Consider the following 24536-nt stretch of genomic DNA (forward strand, 5'->3'; position numbering starts at 1 on the left):
TGGGCAACTTGCCGCTGTTTCCAATGGCTGTCTACCGAGGAGAGACAGGCACCTAGCAACATCTGTTGTTGGGGCAATGGATGAATTCCCTACTATGTTTGTTAACTGCTCATTACTCTGTAATTTGTCTATGATTGTAATCATGTCATAACGTGTTTATCATTCATTACCTTTGTAACTTGGTCATGATTGTGACCAGCTCTACCTGGAGCTCATTACCTTTGTAAATTCTCATGATTAATGTGTTTATGATTCATTACCTTTGCAATTATTCATGAGTGTGACCAGCTCAACCTGGAGCTCCTACCTTTGTAACTTGGTCATGATTATGACCAGATCTAGTTCATTACCTTTGTAACTTGCTCAGCTATCAAAACTTTGGAGTCCAGTCCCTGGACCAATTATGTACCTCTGTAATCTTTTGACTACCGCCCACAGGATGGGTATGGGGTGCATAATAAATATATTAAACTAAAAAAAAAAAAAACTAAACTACCTCAGGAGTGGCTTCCACCAATCGTCACATGACATATTTTATTCATTCTAGACTATATACATCAAGTTTCTATGTTATTTATATTGTTTATTATGTCATATTAGATCAATTGTGATAGAGAAATAAGTCTTAGAGTTGATATTAGCATTATATTGAGGTATTTTCTCCTGCCTCCTGAGAGCCAGGAATTCCACAGGAGCAGATTAATGGCATTTCAATTAAGTTCAATGAGGAAAATTTATTTGATATACTGTATGAGCAAATTGAGTTACGAGCTAGGTCACGGAAAGAATTAAACTCGTAAGTCAAGGTACCACTGTATTTAATGACTATTGTTTGTCTACTTGTCAAACAGCAACTAAAATATAAAAAAAATTTCACACAATGCAAATATGTTTACAAACAAAGGTAGAAACAAACATTAGATTTCCAGGATCTTTCTCAAGCATTTAATTAAAAAACTGCACTCTGGTTTCAGGGTGATCAAATTTTGAAGAGAAACAATGCAAACAAAACTTACAGAATTGTGTTGTTTTAAGTACTCTGCAGCAGCTTCCTCAGCACCACCACCAATTTCTCCAATCAGAATTATTCCTTTTGTGTCTGGGCACTGCAAATTAAAATAAAAGGCATATGTATGCGTGAACATGCTAGATAGAGGTAAATGGAGACTAATGGTTTTTGGGACCTGATGAGCTGTTGGAGTGTGAGCAGGGTAATATTTTGTAAAGGGATTCAAGTAGTAGGTTGTGTATAGACAGCAACCACTCAGGGAGGTACTACTGTCCTGCCCATCTCAATCTGGAAGACAACCAGAGCTGTCGTAAGATTGGAAGGAAGAAGGATGGAAATACTGGAAAAGGATGGGAGGGAGGAGAAGAAAGGCAAGTGGTCCAACCACTTTGGTGCATGTGGTACAAATGTACTGCAGGCTTGAATGAGGAGGGATGAATACACAGGAGGGATGAAGGACGTCAGTACTTGGCTCTCAAGGAGGGGATGGTGAAGGCGGCGGCAGAAGAGTCAGGGAAGGTCCAGAAGGCAGCCATCAGGATGATCTGGACAGTGAAGGGTTGGCGGGAGGCTTGTTAAATTACTGTCCCAGATTGGAGAGAGGTGAACTTCGGTCTTGAGAAATGGTGTAGTTTAAACAAGTAGGTGGGGTTCGTCGCAGGATCCTCAATGATATCAAGTAGTTCATCAATGGTGGAACAACTGATGGTGGGCAACTGATATATCGGATCATTATTTAGTTGTAGCTACAGTTAGAGTAAGAGGTAGATGGGAAAAGAGGAAGGTGGCAACAACAAGTAAGAGGGAGGTGAAAGTGTATAAACTAAGGGAGGAGGAAGTTCGGGTGAGATATAAGCGACTATTGGCAGAAAGGTGGGCTAGTGCAAAGATGAGTAGTGGGGGGGTTGAAGAGGGTTGGAATAGTTTTAAAAATGCAGTATTAGAATGTGGGGCAGAAGTTTGTGGTTATAGGAGGGTGGGGGCAGGAGGAAAGAGGAGTGACTGGTGGAATGATGAAGTAAAGGGTGTGATAAAAGAGAAAAAGGTAGCTTATGAGAGGTTTTTACAAAGCAGAAGTGTTATAAGAAGAGCAGAGTATATGGAGAGTAAAAGAAAGGTGAAGAGAGTGGTGAGAGAGTGCAAAAGGAGAGCAGATGATAGAGTGGGAGAGGCACTGTCAAGAAATTTTAATGAAAATAAGAAAAAATTTTGGAGTGAGTTAAACAAGTTAAGAAAGCCTAGGGAAAATATGGATTTGTCCGTTAAAAACAGAGTAGGGGAATTAGTAGATGGGGAAAGGGAGGTATTAGGTAGATGGCGAGAATATTTTGAGGAACTTTTAAATGTTGAGGAAGAAAGGGAGGCGGTAATTTCATGCACTGGCCAGGGAGGTATACCATCTTTTAGGAGTGAAGAAGAGCAGAATGTAAGTGTGGTGGAGGTACGTGAGGCATTACGTAGAATGAAAGGGGGTAAAGCAGCTGGAACTGATGGGATCATGACAGAAATGTTAAAAGCAGGGGGGGATATAGTGTTGGAGTGGTTGGTACTTTTGTTTAATAAATGTATGAAAGAGGGGAAGGTACCTAGGGATTGGCGGAGAGCATGTATAGTCCCTTTATATAAAGGGAAAGGGGACAAAAGAGATTGTAAAAATTATAGAGGAATAAGTTTACTGAGTATACCAGGAAAAGTATACGGTAGGGTTATAATTGAAAGAATTAGAGGTAAGACAGAATGTAGGATTGCGGATGAGCAGGGAGGCTTCAGAGTGGGTAGGGGATGTGTAGATCAAGTGTTTACATTGAAGCATATATGTGAACAGTATTTAGATAAAGGTAGGGAAGTTTTTATTGCATTTATGGATTTAGAAAAGGCATATGATAGAGTGGATAGAGGAGCAATGTGGCAGATGTTGCAAGTATATGGAATAGGTGGTAAGTTACTAAATGCTGTTAAGAGTTTTTATGAGGATAGTGAGGCTCAGGTTAGGGTGTGTAGAAGAGAGGGAGAATACTTCCCGGTAAAAGTAGGTCTTAGACAGGGATGTGTAATGTCACCATGGTTGTTTAATATATTTATAGATGGGGTTGTAAAAGAAGTAAATGCTAGGGTGTTCAGGAGAGGGGTGGGGTTAAATTATGGGGAATCAAATTCAAAATGGGAATTGACACAGTTACTTTTTGCTGATGATACTGTGCTTATGGGAGATTCTAAAGAAAAATTGCAAAGGTTAGTGGATGAGTTTGAGAATGTGTGTAAAGGTAGAAAGTTGAAAGTGAACATAGAAAAGAGTAAGGTGATGAGGGTATCAAATGATTTAGATAAAGAAAAATTGGATATCAAATTGGGGAGGAGTAGTATGGAAGAAGTGAATGTTTTCAGATACTTGGGAGTTGACGTGTCGGCGGATGGATTTATGAAGGATGAGGTTAATCATAGAATTGATGAGGGAAAAAAGGTGAGTGGTGCGTTGAGGTATATGTGGAGTCAAAAAACGTTATCTATGGAGGCAAAGAAGGGAATGTATGAAAGTATAGTAGTACCAACACTCTTATATGGATGTGAAGCTTGGGTGGTAAATGCAGCAGTGAGGAGACGGTTGGAGGCAGTGGAGATGTCCTGTTTAAGGGCAATGTGTGGTGTAAATATTATGCAGAAAATTCGGAGTGTGGAAATTAGGAGAAGGTGTGGAGTTAATAAAAGTATTAGTCAGAGGGCAGAAGAGGGGTTGTTGAGGTGGTTTGGTCATTTAGAGAGAATGGATCAAAGTAGAATGACATGGAAAGCATATAAATCTATAGGGGAAGGAAGGTGGGGTAGGGGTCGTCCTCGAAAGGGTTGGAAAGAGGGGGTAAAGGAGGTTTTGTGGGCGAGGGGCTTGGACTTCCAGCAAGCGTGCGTGAGCGTGTTAGATAGGAGTGAATGGAGACGAATGATACTTGGGACCTGACGATCTGTTGGAGTGTGAGCAGGGTAATATTTAGTGAAGGGATTCAGGGAAACCGGTTATTTTCATATAGTCGGACTTGAGTCCTGGAAATGGGAAGTACAATGCCTGCACTTTAAAGGAGGGGTTTGGGATATTGGCAGTTTGGAGGGATATGTTGTGTATCTTTATATGTATATGCTTCTAAACTGTTGTATTCTGAGCACCTCTGCAAAAACAGTGATAATGTGTGAGTGTGGTGAAAGTGTTGAGTGATGATGAAAGTATTTTCTTTTTGGGGATTTTCTTTCTTTTTTGGGTCACCCTGCCTCGGTGGGAGATGGCCAACTTGTTGAAATAAAAAATAAAAAAAAAAATTTATATATATATATATATATATATATATTTATATATATATATATATATATATATATATATATACCATCCTGCCAAGTGAGTGTAAAATTAAAGCCTGTAATTGTTTTACATGATGGTAGGATTGCTGGTGTCTTTTTATTCTGTCTCATACACATGCAAGATTTCAGGTACGTCTTGCTACTTCTATTTACACTTAGGTCACACTTCACATATATGTACAAGCATAAATACACGCACCCCTCTGGGTTTTCTTCTATTTTCTTTCTAGTTCTTGTTCTTGTTTATTTCCTCTTACCTCCATTGGGAAGTGGAACAGAATTCTTCCTCCGTAAGCCATGCGTGTTGTAAGAGGCGACTAAAATGCTGGGAGCAAGGGGCTAGTAACCCCTTCTCCTGTATATATTACTAAATGTAAAAGGAGAAACTTTCGTTTTTCCTTTTGGGCCACCCCGCCTCGGTGGGATATGGCCGGTGAGTTGAAAGAAAGAAGTGCGTTTGTACTTGTATGTTTGGGGGTCTGAAATGGACTAACCTACTTCACAATATTCCTTATGGGAACAAATTCGGTCAGTACTGGCACCTGAACATAACCCGGGGTCGGTCGGTCCGTTCTCTCTCTCTCTCTCTCTCTCTCTGTGTGAGTGTGAGTGAGAGTGAGAGTGAGAGAGTGAGAGTGAGAGAACCCCCCCCACCCCCACCCACGATACTCCACCACCCACGACACCACCACCCACCCTCTCTCTCCTGTGAACTTCAAACCTACAAGCGTCCTCTGGGATGACTTCACACCGCAAAATAGCAAGAATATCTACGCTATCTGGCTATTGTCCCAGTAGTTACTGCAGTGTTTGTGGGTATACCACAAGGGACAAAATTCTTCTTAGATGTAAGGAGCCTACTTGTTCCAAATACTGCCACACAGATTGCATTCCAGAAGAAGAATTTTGTTGCAGCCAGGTTGAAAATTTCAGAAAATTTAAGGATATCCATAATCCTGTGGTATATGTGGATACAAGCCTGGAGCTACAGGAGGAAGGTTCAGAAGTCCTACCTCAGGGACTCCTGTCCAAAGATCAAGACTGCCCTCTTGGGCTGTGTTGTAAAGTTGCAGCTAAGATAATCCATCACAGGGAAGCACTTCATGAGCTCCTCAAATCATCAGATAACCTACAAGCTATTGTAGAAGGCCAGTGCAAGCCTGCATCAAGTGACGTAAGCTGCTCAGCTGATGGTGACACTATTGACAAAGACTGGAAGTCCCACACTGAGCTTAACTCAGGGGTAAACAACTGGTGGAATTCTGTCATCGCTAAGGTCCCACAGACTGACAGAGTTCAAAACACTACCTTTGGGAATTCTAACACAATTCCTCTGACCACCACAGAGGGAACAAATCCTCTTCCCAGCAACGAGGGAAGCCTTGGATCTGTTAATTCTCCTACACCTGACATCTCTGCTTCAGCCACTGCCAGTCTACTTGACAGTGCACATACCATCTCTGATCCTACACCTGTCAGCACACCTGCCGACACTATTCTAGAATCTGGTAGCAGTGCTTCGTCAGCAAGTTCTGAGCCAGGAGTTTCTCCACCAGAGAACGGTGCAGTTAATGATCAGGGAACTATCACTGCACCTGATCACCTACTGCACCGAAGTACGAACAGCAGGGACACATCTGTCAGAACTGGTAGAGGACGGGGCAGAGGACGTGGAGGAGGAAGACATCTACAGCCGTCTCACCCTCCACTAACACAGTTCCAGCGGCAGAATCTGAGGACAAATCTGCAAAACACAGGAGGTGCAACAAATCCTAGTCCACCCTCCCAGGCACCTAGGCTGTGCTCTCGCTGTCACCGGAAGGGGCACACTGCCAACAACTGCCTGCGAGATACCAGGTGTAATTACTGCTACAAGGAAGGACATAAGGAAGACCAGTGTCGGAAGAAAAAGGAACTTGACAGACAGGGCCACCTGTTTAGAGACCTGTTCTCAGAACAAACCAGCAGGATCTCTGAATTGGTGAACACTCTCACACGTCACCCACTTAGCTACTCCTATCCCAGCCCAGCAGGTGGGATTGTGCCTTATACAAGACCACAGACCTACATCCCTGCAACTGCCTCAGTACCCTACCTCTCTCAAGGGCAGGCACCTTACATTCCCTACACACCCACCACCTCAAGCTGACCACTTCATCATGAGGAGCCAGTCTATCAGCATCCTGTCGGCCAATATTAGAGATTTCATTACTAATGTTGGAGAGCTCACACATAGTTTTGTGAACACTCGACGTCCCGACATGATAGCTGTTGTTGAAACATTTTTGGATGACAGGACTCCAGAAAATTTTGCAAGAATTGCTGGCTGCACCTCATGGATGAGAAGAGACAAGCAAGGGCAAGGAGGAGGTGTTGCTGTGTGCTTCTCTAAAAGTGTTCATGCCCAGCACATTGATGTTGCCACCCCTACACATCTTGAGATGATGTTCTTCAAGCTCTGTATAAACACTAGTACCTCTGTACTAGCATGTGCAATGTACAGACCTCAGTGGCAACATGCAGACCCTATCAACTTCCTAATGGAAAATATTGACTCCCTTCTGCTACAACACAACTGTCAACATATTATAATTGTTGGCGACCTCAACCAGCACCTTATACAGAGGGACTTTGATGACCTTCTTGCAGTGTTTGACATGAGAAACTTTGTTGATTTCCCTACTCATATATCTGGCTCCTCCCTTGACCCAGTAGTGAGTGATCTGGCAGAAGGCATAATCACTTGTCAACCCCTCGGCTACGTTGGATCGTCTGACCACAAGGCTGTTTTTACGACACTTAAGATCCCAACAGAACGAGGTGAGGAGTCCACACGCACAACCTGGCTATGGGAAAGAGGTAATTGGCCAGCCCTTTGCTCTGAGTTCGCCACCACTGATTGGAATGCTCTTCTCCAAGGGGATGTTGACAACCAAGTGAAAGCCTTCACTGGACACATCCTTAATCTACAACAAGAACACATTCCTCACCGGCAATATGTGACGAAGCCTACAGATCAGCCTTGGTTTGGCTTTCATTGTAGAGAGGCTGCTACTGCTAAGTACAAAGCATGGCGAAGGTATAAGAGACATCCTACCACCTATAACAGGAACTTGCACATGCAAGCCTGTAGGCATATGGGTGATGTTCAAAAGTGGGCCATTGCTAAATGGGAGGTGGACACTAAAAGAAAGTTAGCATCAGGTAGGGTAGGCTCCAAAACCTGGTGGTCCCTGGTCAAGGACAGACAAGGTTATCTGCCTGATGAACTCATTCCACCTCTAAATCGACAGGATGGGACCACCTCTGCTAGTAGTCAAGAGAAGGCGGACCTCTTTGCTGAACACTTTGCTACCAAAATGCAAGTTCCTGATCCAGCAAGGGACCCTCCTTGGCTAGCTGCAAGAACTGTCAAAACTGTCAGTGGTGACAATAAGGCAGGAGGAGGTGCATTTTCAACTTAAATCGCTTGACCAAGAAAAGGCTGTGGGCCCAGACAAGTTGAGCCCAAGATTGTTGAGAAGATGTGCAGACCAGCTAGCAGCACCTCTAACTCGCATCTTTCAGCACTGCCTAGTACAGTGTAAATGGCCCTCTCTATGGAAAGAGGCAAATGTAGTCCCTGTTCACAAAAAGAAGAGCAGAGCAGAAATCAGCAACTACAGACCAGTGTCACTCCTGTCAATCACTGGTAAGATCCTTGAGATAATAATCTCAAGACAAATGACAGTTTTTTGACTACCACTCACTACTTTGTGATCGTCAATATGGCTTCAGGAAAGGTTACTCTGCTGCTGATCTGTTGTTAAACCTCCCCACTAAGTGGCACCAGTCACTGGATGAATCCAAAGTCAGCTGTGTGGTAGCACTGGACATTGCTGGCGCTTTCAACCGGGTGTGGCACCAGGGCCTCTTAGCAAAACTTCAAGCACTGGGAATTGCAGGCTCTATGCTATGTCTCCTCAGTGATTACCTTCATGGTAGATCTCTAAGTGTAGTTCTCAATGGAACGGAATCATCAAGACATCCTATTGGGGCAAGTGTTCCACAAGGAAGCGTGCTGGGTCCATTGTTATGGAATGTCTACTTCAACGACCTTCTTCATCTCATCCCAGAATCACATGCATATGCAGACGACTGTACTCTGACATTCACTTATCCAAGAGAAGAAATGCCAGCTGCTCTAAGCTACATCAATCACCAGCTGAGAGCTATATCAGCTTGGGGAAATAGATGGCAAGTAACATTTGCACCTGAGAAAACGCAAATGATCATCTCTAGGCACCATGATTGTAATGCTGGTGCAGTAGTAAGGATGAATGGGAGGATGTTGGCACCTGGAGAAGAAGTTGATATCCTTGGGGTGAAATTTGACTCCAAACTAACCATGAAGAACCATGTTGTAAATCTTGCAAACAAGGCAGCCAGGAAGCTTACAGCACTTCGCCGTATCTCCCATCTGCTTGACAGTAGGGGTTGCAAGATCCTGTACGAGGCACAAGTACGCTCGCACCTTGAGTATGCTCCACTTTCTTGGTTTGCCTGCCCCCCCTCTCATCTGCGACTGCTTGACAGAGTAGAGAACAGAGCAAGACGTCTCATCTCTTGCCTGGACCCATCCTGGATAGATCTGTCATTTCAGCAGAGCCTTCAACATAGGAGGGATGTGGGTGGCATTACTGTTATGTACAAGGCCAATACATGTATTGTCAAAATACCACACTTGGATCCACTTCGAGGACAGTGTTAAACAAGCTTTTATGCCACAAGACGGGCAGAAAGCAGCAACTTCACTCTGGCTGTACCCTTCTCCAGAACATCACTCCATCTGAGATCATACATACCCAGGATGACTCGAGGAGTATGGAACATTCGTACAGGATAATGATGTCAACGAGATAAAGTCAGTTGATCAAATGAAAATGCTGGCCCACAGATGGCTCCAACTTCATCCTGTTTCCTACTTGTATGTCTCATAACAATAAAAATGCTTTCAAATGAGCTGATGTAGGTAACAACTCTTAGCTTGCCAATAAAGTTAGGAATCCTTAACCTTGTCAAACCCTGTGGAGAAAGAGAGAGAGAGAAAGAGAGAGAGAGAAAGAGAGAGAGAAAGAGAGAGAAAGAGCAAAAGAGAAGAGAGAAAGAGAGAGAGAAAGAGAGAGAGAAAGAGAGAGAAAGAGAAAGAGAGAAAGAGAGAGAAAGAGAGAGAGAGAGAGAAAGAGAGAAAGAGAGAGAGAGAAAGAGAGAGAGAGAGAGAAAGAGAGAGAGAGAGAGAGAGAGAGAGAGAGAGAGAGAGAAAGAGAGAGAGAAAGAGAAAGAGAGAGAAAGAGAAAGAGAGAGAAAGAGAGAGAGAGAGAAAGAGAAAGAGAGAGAAAGAGAAAGAGAGAGAGAGAGAAAGAAAGAGAGAGAGAGAGAAAGAAAGAGAGAGAAAGAGAGAAAGAGAGAGAGAAAGAAAGAGAGAGAGAGAGAAAGAAAGAGAGAAAGAGAGAGAGAAAGAGAGAAAGAGAGAAAGAGAGAGAGAAAGAGAGAAAGAGAGAAAGAGAGAGAAAGAGAGAGAAAGAGAGAGAAAGAGAGAGACACACCTAAGTGCAACTAGAAGTAGCAAGATATACCTGGTATCCCACATATTTAAGAGACCAGCCTACCATCATTTAAAATAATTGCAGGTTTGTGTTTCACACTCACTTGGCAGGATGGTAGTACCTCCCTGGGTGGTTGCTGTCTACCAACTTACTACTTAGGATTTAAATATATATATACAGCCTGATGGTAGGATTGCTGGTTTCTTTTTCTGTCTCATAAACACGCTAGATAACAGGGATATCTTGCTACTCCTACTTACACTTTGGTCACACTTCACAGACATGCACATGCATATATATATATACATACATCTAGGTTTTTCTCCTTTTTCTAAATAGCTCTTGTTCTTTTTTATTTCTTCTATTGTCCATGGGGAAGTGGAAAAGAATCTTTCCTCCGTAAGCCATGCGTGTCGTATGAGGCGACTAAAATGCCGGGAGCAATGGGCTAGTAACCCCTTCTCCTGTATACATTTACTAAAAAAGAGAAGAAGAAAAACTTTATAAAACTGGGATGCTTAAATGTGCGTGGATGTAGTGCGGATGACAAGAAACAGATGATTGCTGATGTTATGAATGAAAAGAAGTTGGATGTCCTGGCTCTAAGCGAAACAAAGCTGAAGGGGGTAGGAGAGTTTCAGTGGGGGGAAATAAATGGGATTAAATCTGGAGTATCTGAGAGAGTTAGAGCAAAGGAAGGGGTAGCAGTAATGTTAAATGATCAGTTATGGAAGGAGAAAAGAGAATATGAATGTGTAAATTCAAGAATTATGTGGATTAAAGTAAAGGTTGGATGCGAGAAGTGGGTCATAATAAGCGTGTATGCACCTGGAGAAGAGAGGAATGCAGAGGAGAGAGAGAGATTTTGGGAGATGTTAAGTGAATGTATAGGAGCCTTTGAACCAAGTGAGAGAGTAATTGTGGTAGGGGACCTGAATGCTAAAGTAGGAGAAACTTTTAGAGAGGGTGTGGTAGGTAAGTTTGGGGTGCCAGGTGTAAATGATAATGGGAGCCCTTTGATTGAACTTTGTATAGAAAGGGGTTTAGTTATAGGTAATACATATTTTAAGAAAAAGAGGATAAATAAGTATACAAGATATGATGTAGGGCGAAATGACAGTAGTTTGTTGGATTATGTATTGGTAGATAAAAGACTGCTGAGTAGACTTCAGGATGTACATGTTTATAGAGGGGCCACAGATATATCAGATCACTTTCTAGTTGTAGCTACACTGAGAGTAAAAGGTAGATGGGATACAAGGAGAATAGAAGCATCAGGGAAGAGAGAGGTGAAGGTTTATAAACTAAAAGAGGAGGCAGTTAGGGTAAGATATAAACAGCTATTGGAGGATAGATGGGCAAATGAGAGCATAGGCAATGGGGTCGAAGAGGTATGGGGTAGGATTAAAAATGTAGTGTTAGAGTGTTCAGCAGAAGTTTGTGGTTACAGGAAAGTGGGTGCAGGAGGGAAGAGGAGCGATTGGTGGAATGATAATGTAAAGAGAGTAGTAAGGGAGAAAAAGTTAGCATATGAGAAGTTTTTACAAAGTAGAAGTGATGCAAGGAGGGAAGAGTATATGGAGAAAAAGAGAGAGGTTAAGAGAGTGGTGAAGCAATGTAAAAAGAGAGCAAATGAGAGAGTGGGTGAGATGTTATCAACAAATTTTGTTGAAAATAAGAAAAAGTTTTGGAGTGAGATTAACAAGTTAAGAAAGCCTAGAGAACAAATGGATTTGTCAGTTAAAAATAGGAGAGGAGAGTTATTAAATGGAGAGTTAGAGGTATTGGGAAGATGGAGGGAATATTTTGAGGAATTGTTAAATGTTGATGAAGATAGGGAAGCTGTGATTTCGTGTATAGGGCAAGGAGGAATAACATCTTGTAGGAGTGAGGAAGAGCCAGTTGTGAGTGTGGGGGAAGTTCGTGAGGCAGTAGGTAAAATGAAAGGGGGTAAGGCAGCCGGGATTGATGGGATAAAGATAGAAATGTTAAAAGCAGGTGGGGATATAGTTTTGGAGTGGTTGGTGCAATTATTTAATAAATGTATGGAAGAGGGTAAGGTACCTAGGGATTGGCAGAGAGCATGCATAGTTCCTTTGTATAAAGGCAAAGGGGATAAAAGAGAGTGCAAAAATTATAGGGGGATAAGTCTGTTGAGTGTACCTGGTAAAGTGTATGGTAGAGTTATAATTGAAAGAATTAAGAGTAAGACGGAGAATAGGATAGCAGATGAACAAGGAGGCTTTAGGAAAGGTAGGGGGTGTGTGGACCAGGTGTTTACAGTGAAACATATAAGTGAACAGTATTTAGATAAGGCTAAAGAGGTCTTTGTGGCATTTATGGATTTGGAAAAGGCGTATGACAGGGTGGATAGGGGGGCAATGTGGCAGATGTTGCAAGTGTATGGTGTAGGAGGTAGGTTACTGAAAGCAGTGAAGAGTTTTTACGAGGATAGTGAGGCTCAAGTTAGAGTATGTAGGAAAGAGGGAAATTTTTTCCCAGTAAAAGTAGGCCTTAGACAAGGATGTGTGATGTCACCGTGGTTGTTTAATATATTTATAGATGGGGTTGTAAGAGAAGTAAATGCGAGGGTCTTGGCAAGAGGCGTGGAGTTAAAAGATAAAGAATCACACACAAAGTGGGAGTTGTCACAGCTGCTCTTTGCTGATGACACTGTGCTCTTGGGAGATTCTGAAGAGAAGTTGCAGAGATTGGTGGATGAATTTGGTAGGGTGTGCAAAAGAAGAAAATTAAAGGTGAATACAGGAAAGAGTAAGGTTATGAGGATAACAAAAAGATTAGGTGATGAAAGATTGAATATCAGATTGGAGGGAGAGAGTATGGAGGAGGTGAACGTATTCAGATATTTGGGAGTGGACGTGTCAGCGGATGGGTCTATGAAAGATGAGGTGAATCATAGAATTGATGAGGGAAAAAGAGTGAGTGGTGCACTTAGGAGTCTGTGGAGACAAAGAACTTTGTCCTTGGAGGCAAAGAGGGGAATGTATGAGAGTATAGTTTTACCAACGCTCTTATATGGGTGTGAAGCGTGGGTGATGAATGTTGCAGCGAGGAGAAGGCTGGAGGCAGTGGAGATGTCATGTCTGAGGGCAATGTGTGGTGTGAATATAATGCAGAGAATTCGTAGTTTGGAAGTTAGGAGGAGGTGCGGGATTACCAAAACTGTTGTCCAGAGGGCTGAGGAAGGGTTGTTGAGGTGGTTCGGACATGTAGAGAGAATGGAGCGAAACAGAATGACTTCAAAAGTGTATCAGTCTGTAGTGGAAGGAAGGCGGGGCAGGGGTCGGCCTAGGAAAGGTTGGAGGGAGGGGGTAAATGAGGTTTTGTGTGCGAGGGGCTTGGACTTCCAGCAGGCATGCATGAGCGTGTTTGATAGGAGTGAATGGAGACAAATGGTTTTTAATACTTGACGTGCTGTTGGAGTGTGAGCAAAGTAACATTTATGAAGGGATTCAGGGAAACCGGCAGGCCGGACTTGAGTCCTGGAGATGGGAAGTACAGTGCCTGCACTCTGAAGGAGGGGTGTTAATGTTGCAGTTTAAAAACTGTAGTGTAAAGCACCCTTCTGGCAGACAGTGATGGAGTGAATGATGGTGAAAGTTTTTCTTTTTCGGGCCACCCTGCCTTGGTGGGAATCGGCCAGTGTGATAATAAAAAATAAAAAATAATACAGCCTCTCCTCACTTAGCGATGTACTCGTTTACCGATGACTCAAACTTATGACGGGCTCTCTGACCAGTATGCATTTCTAAATAATGTATATAGCCTCTCCTCACTTAACGATGGAGTTCCGTTTATAAGACCACGTCGGTAAACGAATTCAATGCTAAGTGAGGAGCATACTGTCATGGTAGTGGGTTTGTGTCAACCATCTTTGATATTGTTTTAATGTCACCTTTGCACCATTTATAACATTTTTAGTATATTTTTTAAATGTTTATAGAGTAGTGTACTGTATATTGTAATAAACAGAATAGAGAAAATCAGTTCTAATATACATTAATTAGGTATGAATACTGGACAGAGAGCCTGTCGTAAGTCCAAGTCGTCGGTAGACGAGTACGTTGCTAAGTGAGGAGAGGCTGTATTAGAGCTGATTTCCTCTATTCTGTTTATTACAATATACAGTACAGCCTCTCCTCACTTAGCAACGTACTTATTTACCAACGACTCGGACTTACAACGGGTTCTTTGACCAATATGCATACCTAAATAATGTATATTAGAGCTGATTTCCTCTATTCTTTTATTACAATATACAGTACACTACTGTATAAACATTTAAAAATGTTCTAAAAATGTTATAATGGTGCAAAGGAGACAATAAAACAATATCAAAGATGGCTGACACAAACCCACTACCATTATAGTATGCTCCTTGCTTAGCAACAAATTTGTTTACCGATGTGGTCTTAAGAACGGAACTCCATCGTTAAGATATCAGCCATCTCCCACCGAGGCAGGGTGACGCAAAAAAAGAAACACTTTCACCATCATTCACACATAATCAGTGTTTCTGCAGAGGTGCTCAGATATGGCAGTTTAGATGTCACTCCAAACAGCCAATATCCCAAGCCCCTCCTTTAAAGTGCAGGTATTGTACTTCTCAATGACCAAATTCATGCCTTCATAAAACTGCAAGTAGTGAACCAATTTCATTATTCTAGCTTTATTACATTAGAAAATTGAGCTCTTATATTTCATAATTTCTAAAAAAATTACACAAAAGAGGCTTTCAATTTTGGAGTTGCTGACAGCTTAAGGGTTAATTCTGATAACAGTATGTAGGATAATGAAGCAATCACTCTGTACATTGTACAGTTTATTGCTTTTACATGTCAAACCAAGTTCTCATTTATATTATACAGTGGAACCCCGGTTGTCGTCCAGTCTGGTTATTGTACAATTCAGTTTTCGACCACTTTTTTCAGCGAAATTTTCCCCCCGTTTTTGTACATCCGCTCAGAAATTATCCGTAACAGACGTGTCTGCCTGCCCACGGGACACGGCTGCTCATACGTTTGTGACTCAGTCTGCCTTTGTTACTCGTAGAGGGTGATAGTGATGGTGGTAGAGGGTGGTAGTGATGGTGGTAGAAGGTGGTGGTAGAAGGTGGTGGTAGAGGGTGGTAGAAGGTGGTGGTAGAGGGTGGTAGAAGGTGGTGGTAGAAGGTGGTGGTAGAAGGTGGTGGTAGAAGGTGGTGGTAGAGGGTGGTAGAAGGTGGTGGTAGAGGGTGGTAGTGACAGTGGTAGTGATGGTGGTAGAGGGTGGTAGTGATGGTGGTAGAGGGTGGCAGTGGTGGTGGTAGAGGGTGGCAGTGGTGGTGGTAGAGGGTGGCAGTTGTGGTGGTAGAGGGTGGCAGTGGTGGTGGTAGAGGGTGGTAGTGATGGTGGCAGTGGTGGTGGTAGTGGGTGGTAGTGGTTGTGATGGTGGTAGAGATAACCTCTCCCCTCCTCGCCATCTTCCATATGCCAACAAGAGTCTCCAATGAAGGTAAAAGTGATTGAAATGTTCATTTATCCATTTCATTAGTGCTTCATATTTCTCATTGTTTTCTGTATGTAAAACTATAGTTATTCTCTATAAAATGTGTTTTTTATTAATATTTTTGGGTGTCTGGAACAGATTAATTGGATTTACATTATTTCTCATGGGAAATATTACTTCAGTTTTCGTACAAATCGGTTTTCGGCCAACATTCTGGAATGGATTAAAGATGAAAGCCAGGGTTTCACTGTATACTGTATTTTAGATACTAAAATATTTCCAAAAATTAAGAACTTTGAAAGCCTTTGCATAACAACACACTACAGTACAAATTAAAAATATACTAACCCTAATGAAGGTTTCTAGACAGTCAATAAAATTTGTACCATTGAAGGGATCACCACCAATTCCAATACATAGCGTTTGTCCAAGGCCCACAATGGTGGTTTGATGAACTGCTTCATAAGTTAGCGTGCCTGATCTTGACACTATGCCGATGCAGCCCCTTTTGTGAATGTGTCCAGGCATAATACCAATCTTACACTGGAAAAAATGCATTTTTTTTTAGAATTTCTTGAATATTACTACAGTGGTACCTCAAGTTTCGAACAGCTCCCAACTTGAACAATTATGTAAGTGTATTTTTGTAAGTGCTTTTGTAAGTGTACTTTTGGGGGTCTGAAATGGACTAATCTAATTTACATTAGTGCTTATGGGAACAAATTCATTCGGTATCGGCACTTGAACAGCCTTCTGGAACGAATTAAGTTCGTAACTCGAGGTACCACTGTACATACCTTAATTTCCATCATACAAGATGCAACCTGAGTTTAATTAGCTTTCTGAGGTAAAACTTATAGCACATTTTATCAAACATTTATTTACTATTTACAAATTAACATACTGTACTTTGTAGTAATATTTGGCAAAATGTAGGCAATATTTCAATGAACATGATGCATCAACAAAAAAAGATGCATGAAGGTTAAGAAATTTTAGTACAAGTTGACCATCACTAATCCGGCATCATCAGAACCTGTAGGGTGCCAGATTAGTGATTTTGCCAGATTACAGAGTGGTTAGGTTAGAATACACTTAACCCAACAGTGATATTTATGCACTGGCAATTTTGCCCACTTTACACCCTATTTTTGGCCCATTCTATTACAGTGGACCCCCGGTTAACGATTTTAATCCGTGCAAGAGGGCTCATCGTTATGCGAAATAATCGTTATGCGAATGAATTTTCCCCATAAGAAATAATGGAAATCAAATTAATCCGTGCAAGACGCCCAAAAGTATGAAAAAAATTTTTTTTTACCACATGAAATGTTAATTTTAACCCTTTCAGGGTCCAAGGCCCAAATCTGGAGTCACGCACCAGTGTCCAAGAATTTTCAAAAAAAAAATTTGTTATTTTTTCTTATGAAATCGTAGAGAATCTTTTTGTGAAGGTAATAAAACAAAAAGTACGAAATTTGGTGGAAAATTGACGAAATTATGCTCTCGCGAATTTTGATGTGTCAGCGCTGTTTACGAATCGGCGATTTTGCCGACTTTGACTCCCATTTTAGGCCAATTACATTATTCCAATCAACCAAATTCTTAGCTATTTCACTAGTATTACTTCTATTCTATCGATTGAGCACAAGAAATCGCCAAGTCAACTGTTTCAACTACAAAATAAAGTGATCGGAAATTGTTAATTTGGCCAATTTAACACAAAGTTCAAAATATTCCAATTTCAAAATAGGGTCCAGAATAAACAATGTAGGCATTCCTGGCACTAAACTAACATTTCCTGTGTTCATTAGTTATGTTTTGAGGCTTTACAAATAAATTCCATTTTGATTTTTTATTCACATAATGAATTTTTATTCACACCAAAAAATAGAAGATTTACTGTTATGCAATACTGTAATAATTGTAAAAATATCATCACCATATTTGTGAATGTATATTAGACCCACCAGCTGACGTGTATTAGACGTGTGAGGTCGTTTGTTTACTCTTGAATATCGGCAAAAATTTAACATTTCCGCTACTTTGAGCTGAGTTTCAAGCCATTTCCAGTGCTAAAACCAATGAAAATCATCTCTATTTTTGTAATATGTCTTCCATTCTATCAAATGAGACCAAGAAATCGCAAATACAACTATAAAAAACATACGAAAAAACACTGCAAAGTTGCTGTTTTAATCGAAAAATCATGATTTCAGTTTTTTTCTCTCATTATACACAGTGTGCTGCAGGATCTGTTTTATGTGGCGCACACATACCACATAGATGTATTCTCTCATATCTAGGCCCAAATGTACCACTCACAGTTTATCAGAGTGAGCTGAGCTCATGGCGTAGATCTACGGTTTGGACACTCACCATAAAGCCGTAGATCTACGGGACGGACCCTGAAAGGGTTAATACACACAAACTGAAAAAGGCATGCACAATTAAATGACACTTACTTTTATTGAAGATCTGGTGATGATTGATGGGATGGGAGGAGGGGAGAGTGTCGAACTTATTGTTTAGAAGGGGAATCCCCTTCCATTAGGACTTGAGGTAGCAAGTCCTTTTCCGGGGTTACTTCCCTTCTTCTTTTAATGCCACTAGGACCAGCTTGAGAGTCACTGGACCTCTGTCGCACAACAAATCTGTCCATAGAGCTCTGTACCTCCCGTTCCTTTACGATTTGTCTAAAATGGGCCACAACATTGTCATTGAAATAGTCACCAGCACGGCTTGCAACAGCTGTGTCAGGGTGATTTTCATCTATAAAGGTTTGCAGTTCAACCCACTGTGCACACATTTCCTTAATCTTTGAAGTAGGCACAATGGATTCCACAACTGGCATAGGCTTCTCAGGGTTAGCCCCAAACCCTTCAAAATCTTTCTTAATTTCCATACTAATTCTCACCCTTTTTACCACAGGGTTGGCACTAGAAGCTTTCTTGGGGCCCATGGTCACTTATTTTCCAGAAACAGCACCGAAAACACTGTAATAATACGAAATATTCCGAGTGTATGCTTGGATGTTACCGCGGAGGCTGGCTGGTAAACAATGGGACGGCCGGCACATGTGAGGCTGGCTGAGGGCACATTGGACGCGTCTCGGACGAAAATCGGTAAGCGGGTTTTTAATCGGTATGCGCGGCAAAAATTTTGCGATAAAAGTAATCGGTATGCGGAAAAATCGCTATGTGATGCCATCGTTATGCGGGGGTCCACTGTATTCCAGTTGACCAAACTCGTACATATTTCGATAGTATTCCTTCTATTCTGTCGACCGAGTATAAGAAAACGCACATTTACCTATTTCAACTACCCAATAAAGTGATCAGAAATCGGTAGTTTGGCTTCTTTCACACAAATTTCAAGAGATACCAATTTCAAAATAGGGTCCAGAATAAACACTACAGACATTCCTGGTACTAAAATAACGTTTTTCTCTGCTCATTAGTCACGTCTCCAGGCCCCTCTTATATTGTGCTTGCTTTCCATTTTGAATTTTTATTCACACAAAAAATAGACGATTTACTGTTATGCAGACTACTGCATTATTATAATAATTGTATAAATGATGTCAACCCATTCATGACCTCATATTAGACTGGCCAGTTGGACACACATTGGATACATGAAGTGATCTGTTTATTCTTGAACATCAGCAAAAATTGAACATTTCCACTGCTTCGAGCTCAATTTCAAGGTACACCTACCATCCGACTTACGACCTGCTCGACTTACGACCACTCGACTTACGACCACTCGACTTACGACCGTGTTTTTTATGCCAAATTTCTGGGAAATAAACAACTATTTGTGTTGTACACAGTGTTTATCCTAAACCTTACAGTATAAAATACAGTACTAACAACATAAAAAGTAAAGTAAAATATGAAATACCAAAATAAAACAATAAAATAAAGTTATTACAAAAATGTTTTGTTGATATTCAGTAGTAAAGTTCGACTTACGACCATTTCGACTTATGACTGGTTTCTCGGAACCGAACTCGGTTGTAAGTCGGATGGTAGGTGTACTTTCTGTCCTGAAACCAATTAAAATCATCTCTATTCCTGGAAAAAATCTTCCATTCTATCAAATGAGACCAAAAATATGAGAATACAACCATAAAAACCATACAAAAATACACCGCAAAGTCGCTGTTTTACACCAAAGACAGTTGCATTTTTTCTCATTATGCATGGCGTACTGCAGGATTTTTTTTATACAGTGCACACCTACCACACACACCTCTTCTTTCATATGTAGGCCCAAATTTACCGCCCACAACTTATACGAAAGAGCTGAGCTCATGGCGTCATACTACGGGACCATCAGTGGCTCAAAGCCCTCTTATCTTTTAGAGACAATGTACAGTGCTTGCAGTTTACACAATGAAAAGAATTTCCTTTATTTGTTGGAACCATGGCTACTGCTAAAAGTGAGCAGGTTATAACAATAAATGGAGAAAAACAAATTGAATGACTTAAACAGAAAGTAGCACCACCAAACAGTAGCGGCAGGTTGGTGCGGCAGCCCCAGAAATTTGAAATTATGCTAGCTGAAATTAGTGCTGGATTACTGATGGAACCAGATTAGTGATGGCCAACCTGTACTAACAATACCTGATACTGTACATACAGTAATGGTAAATACTGTTATGAAATAATACTTTAACAAATTTTTTTTTTTTCCAACAAGTCGGCCGTCTCCCACCGAGGCAGGGTGACCCAAAAAAGAAAGAAAATCCCCAAAAAGAAAATGCTTTCATCATCATTCAACACTTTCACCACACTCACACATAATCACTATTTTTGCAGAGGTGCTCAGAATACAACAGTTTAGAAGCATATACGTATAAAGATACACAACATATCCCTCCAAACTGCCAATATCCCAAACTCCTTCTTTATAGGTAGTAGGTTGGTAGACAGCAACCACCCAGGGAGGTACTACCGTCCTGCCAAGTGAATGTAAAACAAAAGCCTGTAATTGTTTTACATGATGGTAGGATTGCTGGTGTCTTTTGTCTGTCTCATAAATATGCAAGATTACAGGTACGTCTTGCTATTTCTACTTACACTTAGGTCACACTACACATACATGTACACGTTTATTTATACACACTCATCTGAGTTTTCTTTGATTTTATCTTAATAGTTCTTGGTCTTATTACTTTTCCTTTTATATCCATGGGGAAGTGGAATAAGAATCTTTCCTCCGTAAGCCATGCGTGTTGTAAAAGTCAACTAAAATGCCGGGAACAATGGGCTAGTAACCCCTTTTCCTGTAAAGATTACTAAAAAGAATAAGAAGAAAATTGTCTTTAACAAATATGAAATAAAAAATCAAACTTAGCAAAAAGAAAATAATGCAATGCTATATCCATGACAAATGTACAAGGCAAAAAAAAAAAAAAAAAAAAAAAAAAAAATTACTGAATAAAGGTATTATTTTTACCTAGCTCAAAAAACCCTGATCACTACTGTCATTCTCTATATCACTGCTAAATATCTTTATATGCCACCTTCAGTAATGTTTAGTTTCTATTGTTTTGCTACTCCCAAAGCCCAGCCAAGGGCCAGGCTGTTGCTGCTGGTGGCCTGCTGACTCGTATCCATCACAGCCTGGTTGATCTGGCACCTGGTGAAGATACTTATCCAGTTTATGCTTGAAGACACACTTGCCCCCAATGTCTGATATCTTTTGGTAAGATGGTGAATAATCTGAGGCCACAGATGTTAAAATACAATATTCTCTTATTGGGCCCACAGTGCTCCTACTTTTCACTGGTTTATGTTGCACTTCCTTTCATATCTCACTCTGGTATGTTGTTATGGCAGTGTGCAGGTTTGGGATCAGGCCCTCGTACTTTCCAAGTACGTAACCATTATATTACACGGTAGTTACGTTCCTGTAAACACCGTGTTGGTAAATCCATGCGAGATAAACTGAAGAACTTATGGGAAAAATAGGGTTACATTCCTGGGAGCCCAAAAAGAACCAAAAATTTTTTTTTTTTTTTTAGATCTCCAGATCTTACAAAAATAAAAGTGAATATGCAATTGTAGTTCACTGTCATGATATATTATGTTTTTACTGCTTAAGAGTACAAATACAATAGAAATAATAGTATTTCTTACCTTAAATTGTGGGTGCTGGTGATTGTTGATTGTGAAGAGAGTGGAGAGTTATGCTGTGGTCCTACTGGGCTGAGGTGGATGGCAGAGGCTCTGGTACTGAAGTTAATGTACTGGAGTGTGCATAAATTCTATAATGGATTTCAGGGCCATTTTACCCTGCAGTACATTATACAGCTGATGGTAAGGTATCAGCTGCTTTAGGCACTGTTTCACAGTACTGCTAGATTTGTAAGGGTCCCCTTCAGTGAAAAAGTTTTAACAATAAGTCGGTCAGTAAAGACAGCAAGCCAGTAAGTAAAGTAAGCAAGTCAGTAAGTCAGCAAGCCAGTCGGTAAAGTCAGCAAGCCAGTCAGAAAGTCAGCAGGTCTGTTGGTAAGTCAGCAAGCCAGTCGGTAAGTCAGTCAAGTAAGTAGGTCGCTCAGTCAGCCAAGTAAATCTGTCAGTCAGGTAAGTTAGTAAGTCAGGTAAGTTAGTAAGTCAGGTAAGGAAGTCTGTCAAGTCAGGTAAGGAAGTCTGTCAAGTCAGGTAAGGAAGTCTGTCAAGTCAGGTAAGGAAGTCTGTCAAGTCAGGTAAGGAAGTCTGTCAAGTCAGGTAAGGAAGTCTGTCAAGTCAGGTAAGGAAGTCTGTCAAGTCAGGTAAGGAAGTCTGTCAAGTCAGGTAAGGAAGTCTGTCAAGTCAGGTAAGGAAGTCTGTCAAGTCAGGTAAGGAAGTCTGTCAAGTCAGGTAAGGAAGTCTGTCAAGTCAGGTAAGGAAGTCTGTCAAGTCAGGTAAGGAAGTCTGTCAAGTCAGGTAAGGAAGTCTGTCAAGTCAGGTAAGGAAGTCTGTCAAGTCAGGTAAGGAAGTCTGTCAAGTCAGGTAAGGAAGTCTGTCAAGTCAGGTAAGGAAGTCTGTCAAGTCAGGTAAGGAAGTCTGTCAAGTCAGGTAAGGAAGTCTGTCAAGTCAGGTAAGGAAGTCTGTCAAGTCAGGTAAGGAAGTCTGTCAAGTCAGGTAAGGAAGTCTGTCAAGTCAGGTAAGAAAGTCTGTCAAGTCAGGTAAGAAAGTCTGTCAAGTCAGGTAAGAAAGTCTGTCAAGTCAGGTAAGAAAGTCTGTCAAGTCAGGTAAGAAAGTCTGTCAAGTCAGGTAAGAAAGTCTGTCAAGTCAGGTAAGAAAGTCTGTCAAGTCAGGTAAGGAAGTCTGTCAAGTCAGGTAAGGAAGTCTGTCAAGTCAGCAGTTATTCATCACACAAACTCGTATATTTACCTCATTCTTTTTAATTGTACAAACTGAAGCTTCATTAAGGCCACAGGTTCTCTTGTCTAATATCTCTATTTTCTTTGTTAAGTCTAAGACTTAAATGCTTATACCTTTTCTTGCCACTTTCAGCAACACTCGTATGCCTACTCGGTGCCATGATTCCTTGACAGATACAATATATGGCAGTTAAAAGATCAAAACAATTCTGTTCTAAGACAGAATCGAACTGCAAACGTATTCACAAAAGCTGGGATGGGGGTGACAGGAGTGTTGGGGATGGCAGGAGGCCTCCCCTGCTGACCCACAACAAGTGGCACCTTGAGCTGGAGAATTTTTTTTCCATGCCCATAAACGGAACCGTGTTAATTTTACTAAGTGTTACTTTTTCTCTCCACTCCAGTGAGTGCACATTTAGGACTTTAAGGCGTTTCCTGTAATTTAAATGCCTTATTGGATCTATCCGTTCCAGCTCTGATCTCTCTTCTGCCCTGAATGGAGCCATCAAAACTTAACAATATTCTAAATGAGAGCACGAGCAATTTGATAAGCGTCACCCCTGGCATTATTTCCCTTGTTTTGAAAGTTCTCATTATCCACCCCATCATCTTCCTTGCTGCTGTGACATTTGTGTTCTTTGTGTTATTGTGTTCTTTGAAAGAAAGGTTAGCCGAAATAATTACTCCCAGGTCTTGCATGTGATCCTTTAGTTCTATTTGATGGTCCTTTTGAGTTTTGTATAATCCCTTTTGTTCTTCATTCTCTCCATATCTAAGCACCTGGAACTTATCACTGTACATCATGTTATCCACTTCCAAGGTGACTTTCGTGCTTATTTTAGTGCGATGTGCAACTGATACAAAATTGTAATAGGTGTTTTCATCTATATGCTATGAGGATAAGAAACAGCAGAAGTGCCAGCACATTATCATCGTGGGGGAGTGTTAAACCTATAGGGATTATACATCACCTGTATCTGTAGGGGAAGGGGGAATATGGAAGACATTCAGGCTCAATTCAGGGAACTGGAGCACAGATCCAAGAACCCTTCACCGTCATCAAGGAACCTCCCTTGAGGGGTGGTGCCAGGACAGTACCTTGGGAAACTGAGCTTTTCACCTCACTGATGCAGGATTTTGCTCCATTTACTACTGCTCTTAGTGTTCTCTGTTAGAAACTTGAAAATCCATCTGCCTACCTTCCATTATGCCTATGGCCCTCATTTTGTGTGCAATCACCTCATGATTGCATCTGTCAAATGGCTTTGCAAAGTCTGTGTATATCACATCTACGTTTTGGTTTTCTTCTTTTGCCTCCGCAATTCTGTCATAGTGGTTTAGTAGCTGTGACAAGCATGATGTTTCAGTACAAAATTCTTGGACACTGTGGACAAGCCTCAGATCAGGGGTCTGGACAAAAAAGGGTTAACAAGGCATTTTCATCCACAGAACTGCTCCTCTCTGGACATTGTGCTTTTCACAACATACTCTTTAAACCCTAAACTGTTCAGCATGAAAATCCCAGGAGATATCAGCAGTTTCTGATATACTCAAACCACCCTGTTTGGCACCAACAATCATTCCATGGTCACATTTTCCCCATTCTGATGTTTGGTCTGGACAACTGAACCTATTGACCATGTTGCATGCTTTTAGGCACTAAGGTACTTCCATGTAATTGGCTGATTAGATATCTGCATTAACATGGTAT

The 24536-nt window shown here is 41.2% G+C and overlaps 1 protein-coding gene across 1 annotated transcript in view; it reads right to left on the reverse strand.

The window, feature by feature from the left end:
• Scsalpha1 (Succinyl-coenzyme A synthetase alpha subunit 1) overlaps positions 1 to 24536 on the reverse strand; it is a 36198-nt gene that overhangs the window by 6389 nt on the left and 5273 nt on the right. The window contains exons 4-5 of the mRNA XM_053793908.2: positions 15796 to 15990; positions 1017 to 1106 (exon numbers count right to left, since the gene is read on the reverse strand). Coding sequence (XP_053649883.1) covers positions 1017 to 1106; positions 15796 to 15990 — 285 coding nt within the window. The remainder of the gene's footprint in view (positions 1 to 1016; positions 1107 to 15795; positions 15991 to 24536) is intronic.

Source organism: Cherax quadricarinatus, chromosome 56 (genome assembly GCF_038502225.1).
Source record: "Cherax quadricarinatus isolate ZL_2023a chromosome 56, ASM3850222v1, whole genome shotgun sequence".
In the NCBI taxonomy this organism is placed as follows: Eukaryota; Metazoa; Arthropoda; class Malacostraca; order Decapoda; family Parastacidae; genus Cherax; species Cherax quadricarinatus.